At 33.4% G+C, this 8589-nt stretch overlaps 1 protein-coding gene across 1 annotated transcript; it reads right to left on the bottom strand.

Annotated features, from left to right (window-relative positions):
• On the bottom strand, positions 1 to 1474 carry LOC110032056 (DNA topoisomerase 6 subunit A3). Its single transcript, XM_020735568.1, has one exon. It carries the CDS (start codon positions 1410 to 1412, stop codon positions 120 to 122), a length of 1293 nt encoding a protein of 430 aa, XP_020591227.1. The 5' UTR covers positions 1413 to 1474; the 3' UTR covers positions 1 to 119.
• Positions 1475 to 8589: the final 7115 nt, after the last annotated feature.

Below are 8589 nucleotides of genomic sequence, written 5' to 3'. Positions count from 1 at the left end.
TAATTTCCTAAAGCTCATCAAATTCATATAATTGAAGGCAGAATAATAGGAAACAAACCATGAAAGTCAAAAGGAACTGCATGAAAAAACAGAAGAAGAAACTGCTGCACCTCTGAAGTTCACAACCAGTCCTGCTGCTGTATCTTCAAAGGCAAATAGACCTCAGAGAGATACTGAAATCCAAAGGAACTGAGGGCCTGAATTTCAGCCTTCTGTCTTGTCTTCACCATCATCTCAAGCTCCTTCACCCACCCCTCATTCCTCTTCACGAAATCCTCCTCGAGAAGATCTTTACCAGCCTTCACGTCCTGATCAGTCATGGGCAGCCGGCATTGCTCCGGCACCTGGTACTTATCAAGATCGCTCGGCCGAACCCCCAGCCATTTGATATCCGGTGTGGTCAGATTCGAGCTATCGTAAGACATGTTCTTCGATCCGCACATGTAGACTGAGAGGATCTTAAGCCCGTAGGGATCGCTGTCGACAAGAGCAAGAACGGGTAGCTTTAGCTCAGTCTTCATGCGTTTGAGGAAGAGCCGGGTTGCCACATCGGGCTGGCCTTTGGCTGTGACGATGATACAGGGGAAGCGATTGTAGAACCGGTCCTCTGCAAGCCGCATGAACGCGGCGTCTTTCTCGACGAGGAGGATGAAGAGAGCGTCGCTCTCAAGCCCGCCGACACGGTCGATGTTGGGAGGGATAGCTTTGCCACCGATCCCCATTTTAGTACAGTCTATCCTGTCTCCATCATCATAGAAAATGAGACGGCCGACAACGACGCCCTTCTCCGAAGCGACGACATGGAGAGAGGAGCGAGTGCAGCCGAGCATGCAGGAGACGTCGTCCAGTACAGCATCAGACTGCGTCTGGTCTTGGAAAAGCTTGACATCGGTGTAGAATAGATCACGCTTAGTGACATGGATGTTGCGGCGCAGAACCGCGTAGACGAGGGAGAGAACGCGAGCAGTGATGGTGGCCTTTCTAACGGTGGATAGATTGGCGAAGAGGCGTGCGGAGGCCTTGTCGCGAAGGACGATGCGGTCCAGCTCGGGGACGTAGAGCTGGTTAGAGGAGGATCGGGAGGGTATGAGGAAGGAGAAACCGGAGCCGGAGAGGATGGATCGGGCGGCGTCGAGAGCGGCGCGTTCGATGGAGAGGAGAACGGAAGAAGAATCGCGATCGGAGACCTCGCGACAAGCGGAGGATAGATTGAGATCGGAGAGGGTTAGGGATTTGGAGGCAGCAGATTTAGAGGCCGCCGCCATCTTGCGGACGGATTCAAGGATGTCAGCATCGGATCTGAGCTGGTTACGGAGCTCGTCGGAGCGGGAGGATGGCCGGATTTTCTTGCCGGCGGCGGAGTGGCCGGCGGAGGGGCCGCCGTCGCCTCGGCGGCGCTTCTTTTCCGACATGGAGGGGGCGGGAATCGAAGCTAAGGCTACTGGAGTAGCACTCACACAAATTGCTGAGTCAATTCGTCAGCTAAAACAAAGAAGTTGATTTAATAATTATTATATAACTAATATTAAAAAATGTAAATATCTATCAAAAATTTGTTAGAGATTTAGGGTTTGGGATTGTTTATTTGCAACATGAAAATTATATAATTATATAACTCAATCCCTATTTTTCCTTCCTTACGTCTCATTCGTCGTATTTTTTATCATTTAACTTTAAAATGTCGTTCTAAGTGATTTTCTGTAATGGCCTTTGATTTTTTTTTATGGTTTATGACTCACCGAGCTTTGTTCATTGTCTGTGATCGAGAAATTTGGCGAAATTTTGAGAAAATTTTTCCATGAGATTTTTTCTGTGATAGCCTTCGATTTTCCTGTGAAGTTTGGAGATTTTGTTTTTTAAGAGACTGGTCTGTATCGTGCATGTGAGCCTCATCAGAGATAATTTTGAGGGGTTTCGGGATATCTCTGGCTAAAATGTGCTAGCATCATGTGATAAGTTCCGGCTTTCAATCCCACGTATATAGCTTCCAATGTTGTGTTATGGTTTCTTACCAAACCATCCTCTCTCAAGCCATCCATCAGAGACCATTTTGAGGGATTTTGGGATGTCTGGCTAAAATGAGTGAGGATTATGAAATAAGCTTCTGCTTTTGATCCCATCTCTATGGCTTCCATTGGTGTGATATGATTTCTTGCCATGGCTTTTTCTCCCAAGCCAACCTCAAAAGTTGTCTATGGAATTTGAATATTTTGTTGGAAAGATCATTTATGAATGAACTAATCAAGAGATTTTGATACAATTTGCATGGAGATTGTGAAGTATCAAGAGTTAAAAGGAGTGTTTAAAATTATGAGACGTCTAAATTCTTTGTTAAAGATGATAAATACATATGAATTAAGTGGTATGTATGGAATTCTTTCTAATATAATTGCATTAAAGATTTTCCATTCAATATCATAGTTAGCAGAGCTAGTTAAATTGTGCATGCAGTTTGTTTAATGGTATATGCCTTTGAAGGCCTTGATTGATGATGTATTCATGTTGGTTTGTTCAATGTTCTTTGTATTTTATGTCTTCGATCATTCAAGGACTATTAATAGGAACCTATGATTATGGGATGTTGCTAATATATCTGCAACTGCTCTTAAGCTATGTGAGGTCGTTCCATTGAGTTGTTTCAACTATGTTGTCTATGCCTTTGCTATATTGTTTGTTACAATTGGTTCATAAATTTCTTGACCAGTCTTTTTGCCATCATAGCTGAGCATGTACAACATGGTTTATGAATACATGAGTTCAAGAATATTTGGTAGAAGTGATTATTATACATATGGCAGGACAACTTCAAAAATTATTTTGTGGTTATGTTGAGCTTTACAAGCTGCCGTTCACAACGTCAGTACGTTTAATCAAATGTATTGTCGTCTTTACGACGTGGTCACTCATCTGCGTTTTGCGATTTTGTTCTAATAAAACTTTCATGGGGGATGATTGAAAAAATTAATGCCAATTACATTTGAGTTGCATGTCATTCTACTATATTTCACATGTTTATTTTCTCTTTTCTTGCTAGTTGTGAGTTTTCAGATGTTTATTTTATCTTACATTGCTTGATGTCGGATTTCAAATGTGATTATTATCACATCTGTGACATGTGGAGAAATGGTTGAGGAGTTGGTGGATTGCTTTTTTTAATTAATTTATATTTTGATTAATTAAAGTTATTATTTGTAAAAATTTATGTTGATTAGTTCTTATTATGCTATTAGTGATAATGGGTAAAAAAAAAAAATTGGATTGCCTGTTATGTAGGATAAAGATGTGAAGTTAATCTTTTGTGATATTTGCCTAAAGGCGGAATTGAAAAATAGACCAATCGCCTATTTTAACAAGGAATTATGCCAGAATATTATAAAAAATTTTACAAAAAACACTGTAAGAAAACATGATAGAATGTAACTAAAAAACAAATATAATCAATTAAAAGTAGATCAGAAAGTATGAAAATAGTGAAAGCGATGTTCCAAGCATTTAGGTTGGGATCCCATAAAGTGAACCATTGATGTTTCAAATGAATGTAGACTGAGAGATTGGAGATAAAATTTATTAAACATTCAATGTTTTACATCTATTTATCTCATCTAAATTATATCAACACGTCAACTATTTATTAATTTGTAAGTCGTGTCAACTCCAAGAAGTTTAAGTTTGTGGCATTGAACTCAAGACATAATGCTTGGTGAAGTAGTGGCCATAGCTGCTCCTGCATGGGTACCAAGCAAGAGAGTGCACGCTAGCACAGCTGAGTATATAGATGTTGAGCAAATTGCTGACTTAAATGAAGGGTCCAATCCCAACTTAAATAAAGTTTGATTTACTAATCATTCAAAGCATCCTAGAGTTGAGAAAAAGGAAAAAAAATATTTTGTGGGATTTTAATGAAAAGTCCGATTTTGTAATTGGTTACTTCATACACCAATTAGTCTAGCTTTTATTCAACATATTATGGGAATATTGGAAGAAACTTCAAAATTTTATGAAGAAATTATTTTACTTATTTTCAATAAACTTGTTAGAAGATCTGATTAGGAGAATGTTATTTATATCAACGACACATTATCGTAGGGTTAATTATTTACGTTACTTTTATAAAATCGAGTTGTATGACACATATATTATTTTTGGATTTTTTATGTTTGATTGATATGGGTGCAAAACATTATTTTATATGTATGAGTGCTACAATCTTTCATTATTTCTGAATTGTTCATTCTCGTAGCTTTTGTTTAATGTATTACTTGTTAATTCATAAATATTATTTATGTGTTAGCTACATCAACAATGAATAACATGGATAGAGAAAATAACAAAAAAAATTACAATTGCATTATGCTTAATGTATGAGTATGACAACTCATATTGTTTGTATTCCGTGCATGATGTCCACATATATTGAATACAAATGAGTTGGAGAGTTAATTGTGAGTCATCCAATACGATGTAACATGTTTCATATGACACAAATCATATTTACTGATATATTAAAAGAACTTCACAGAAACCAGGACTTTATCACTCCTCCAGGATAAATTCAATAGAAGTGTTAGCTATTACTCTCTATATTTTCTCACAAAATTGGTCCTATGAGAAGAGTTACATAACAATTCCATAAAAAAATTAGTAGGTATTTTTTTGAGTTGATTTAAATACTCTTATCAGCTTATCTTCAAATGTTATCAAACCTAAAGATTGTACATTCCAAAGCACTCCTATAGAGATTTCACAAGATCAACACTATATATCATATTTTAAGTTAAATTTTTGTGTTCAACTTTTCCAAAATTTACTTATGCGCGGCAACTCTAATATCTTACATAAATGACTTAGGATTGTGTTCGAACAATTAATGTAACACATATGAATGCACGCGAGTCCAACTATGAAAAGATTGCATATATTGGACGTAATGGTTCACCAACACAAAATATTACGGGAGTACATGAATTTAATGTGTTCGCTTTTGTAATGACTGAATGAGAAGGCAGCACAAAAGATAATTGTGTATTCAAATTTGCAACACAAACTCATAAATACAACTTTCCAAAGCAGCTTACAAGCTTGCTAGAATATGCATAACTGAAAATTTTATTTCAACGCAATACTAATGATTATACTTATAACAAGAAATATTATTTAGTTAATGTAGGATATCAGTTACAAAGAAGATATCTCAAACCATTTCCTAATACAGAATACAACAATCTTGATTTTGAAAGAGCCAACAAGGTAGCTCGGGGCAGAAACAAAAAGTTAACAAGAGACATGTATTGTTATGTGTTGTTATTAAGAGGAAATTTGAGGTTTGAAAAGAAAAATTGGTTATTCTACGATACAAGCCCGCATATCTTTTTGACAAATCGGTAAAGATTGTAATCGCTACAATGGCTCTGTACAATTACATTCGTCGGCATCCTTCACACATTAATATTAATTTCAACAGAATAGATGAAAATCAATCATATGTCCCTACTAAAGCTTATGAATATCACCCAGTACAGTCAATATCACAAGCTAAATGCCATTTACACGAGTTTTGTGCACTTGCTGAGGACGATCCTAAGGAGATTATGGAATTGAGAGCGAAAATTATAAATGCAATAGTTAATTGGTGAAATAATGTTGTGTGCCAGTTTTTTTTATTTATGTATAATGTGTTGTAAAAAATATTTAATGTTTATTGTAATTATATTTTATACAGTGATGTCCATGTTGAATCTCAGTTTGATGCAAATTATTTTTTTCATTATTTCTACATGTACTTTTTTCCCATATGGATGTATTGTTATACAAACAATATATGCAATATATATATATATATATATATTATTTTGAGGCCTATGATGAGATATATGTCCTTAGGGATTCTTCAGTCTATATGTTGCTATGAATTTTAACATGTATGAAATCATCATCAAGGCAATCGAGATCCCATTTTTCTTAATCATATGACTGTCGAGATTCTCCTAGATTGTCTTTATGGTAATATGTTGTTGTGTCACACATGATCTCAGTATTATATGATTTAAAAACAACCAAGATCCACTTTTTATGGTCTTCTATCTTCTTTTAGTGACAAATTATTCGTCGGTTTATTTTTTTGCTATGAGATCTCACAGCTTTATAAATCTTTAATTATGTATTTTTATTATCCTTATTAGTTAATGTTTAAACTAAATGTTTATGATTTGTGGTTTTAAACCTTCTGAAAATATGAGCTCGATGACTTATGCTGTCTCTAGAGTCTAGTACATAGTTCTCTGCAAACTTCACGAAAGAAGCGTACAATTACATAAAAATTTTACAAGTGACCAAGGAATAAATCAATAGAGAACTATGACTACTTCAAATAAGCACATCAGTTAGACGATTTCACCCATATATTGATCAGGCATGGAGTATTTCTTTGGAGAAGTTATCTCATGAAGTTAATCATGTGCACTTAAAATTCAATATCATGATAATATTATTTATTATTTTAATAGTTTTATTTTTCAATTTGATCGTTATTAAGTAAAATGTCAATTCTAAGTGTAATATTTGAACCTATGAATTTTTAGAAACTCTGAATAATTTTTTTTTATATTCATGTACAAGTTATTCAACCCAAATTAATTATGCTATAAACAGCACAACAATACAAAGACTAAAAAAAAAAAAATCTTTTTTTATCATAAATAGTTGCAGCAAAACTATTGCATGAATATAGAAAACAAAGACACAACTTCCTCACAGAAGCTTCCTGCGATACCTATTACATAGCATCTTTTAAGAAATAGCAAACTAACCCTTATATACACAACACTTAATGTAAATATTAATATTTAGGAGTTACATATTTAAATACATGAAAAAGTGTGGTCTTTATTTTGATACCCATAATATTTATTTTAATATTTTTGCAATATTATATTTGAAAAAAAAAACAAAACTTATTATTTTTACAATAATTTAAGCTACATTTGAGTGAAACCCAAATTAAAAACTAACAAACAAATTCAAATCAAAAGTAACATCATACACCAACCCTAAGTAGAAAAAAAATCAAATAAATCAATGTTAACAAATCTCACTTACTCGGCTTGTTTCCACCCCAAATTCCAGCATTACAACCTATTTAGGACACTTTTTTTGCAATTTATATATATATATATATATATATATATATATATATATATAGCTTAATAATGGTTCATAAAATAAAAATGGTTTATATATATAGCTTAATACAACCTATATAGCTTAATAATTAACCCGCATTCATAGTATTTTTCTAACTTAACTTAAAAATGATCATAAAATAAAAAAGAAATAATTATATACAGACCACCCAAAACATTTCTATTCATAAATCAAACACCCGATGATTTTTTAAACTAATGTATTCAGGTTGTGTCACAATCAAACTATTGAGATTTTGACCAAAATGACAAGCGTTGATTTGAGTTTTACCATGAATTTTGAAATTTAAGCTAAATTTGAAAAATGGATGAAAAAGAATGGTTCATTTGTAAATCACAATGTCTTGGGTTTTTTACAAGTAATTGCACCAATAAATATATATATATATACATATTAAGCACCTAAAACTTTTAACCAAATCCTTCACTAAAGAATAAAAGATAGTGTAATTTTAAAAAAATAATGTTAAAATATTATATTTAAAATTTAGGTGGTTAAGATTAGGGCTTGTGTTCAGCTCGTTCGAAATTATTCGTGTTTGAAATTGACTCGTGTTCGAAACTAGCTCATGAAAAGTGTGTTCGTGTTCGGCTCAAAATTGACTCATTAAAATTAAACTGAAAAAATAGATGTATAGTGTTGGATTCGAACATGGATCAAATGCATACAAAAGATTGCTCATAACCACATTACCACACGAGCAGTTACAATTTAAACCTAGACATAAATATATCTAATATACTATTATATAAATAATATATGCAATATATTATTATATAAATAATTATATAATTATATTTTTTTTTTTTTTATTTCGAGCTAAAACAAGTCGAACACGAGCGAACAAAGAGTTGTTTGTGTTCAGCTCGTTTATAATTCGAATTTTAAAAACTTGTTTGTGTTCAGCTCGTTTACTTAATGAACGAGCCGAACACAGGCTACTTAACGAGCCGAACACGAGCTGTTTGCGAATAACAATCTTTTTTGACAGCCCTAGTTAAGATCATATATTTAATTTTTTGGTAATTGATACGTAAAACCCCCCCAAAAAAATGTATTATGAGGATCCAAAAATTGAAGAAAATACAAATAATCCAGTCCAGTTTTCATTGGAAGATTTACATAAAAATCCGCCAATTCCTACGTATTTACATATCTAACACCTAATCTTCACTTTCTTTTTTCATTCATACCAAATTATCAATGCATAAAACACCTTTTAAAAGTTAAAATAATAGTATTTAAAAAACTGTGTTACAAATGTAAAAAGTAATGCTGAGCGTGTTGGATAATTTATGTAAATGTCTCTTCATTTTTTTTTAATATGTAATTGCCCCCTCATTTTTTTTAATATTTTCATATCAAGGATATTTGGCAGAGACTCAAATA

This window comes from Phalaenopsis equestris, unplaced genomic scaffold (genome assembly GCF_001263595.1).
Source record: "Phalaenopsis equestris unplaced genomic scaffold, ASM126359v1 Scaffold000877, whole genome shotgun sequence".
NCBI lineage: Eukaryota > Viridiplantae > Streptophyta > Magnoliopsida > Asparagales > Orchidaceae > Phalaenopsis > Phalaenopsis equestris.
Note: the sequence above shows the minus strand (reverse complement) of the source record. Positions and strands in the feature narration are given on the sequence as shown.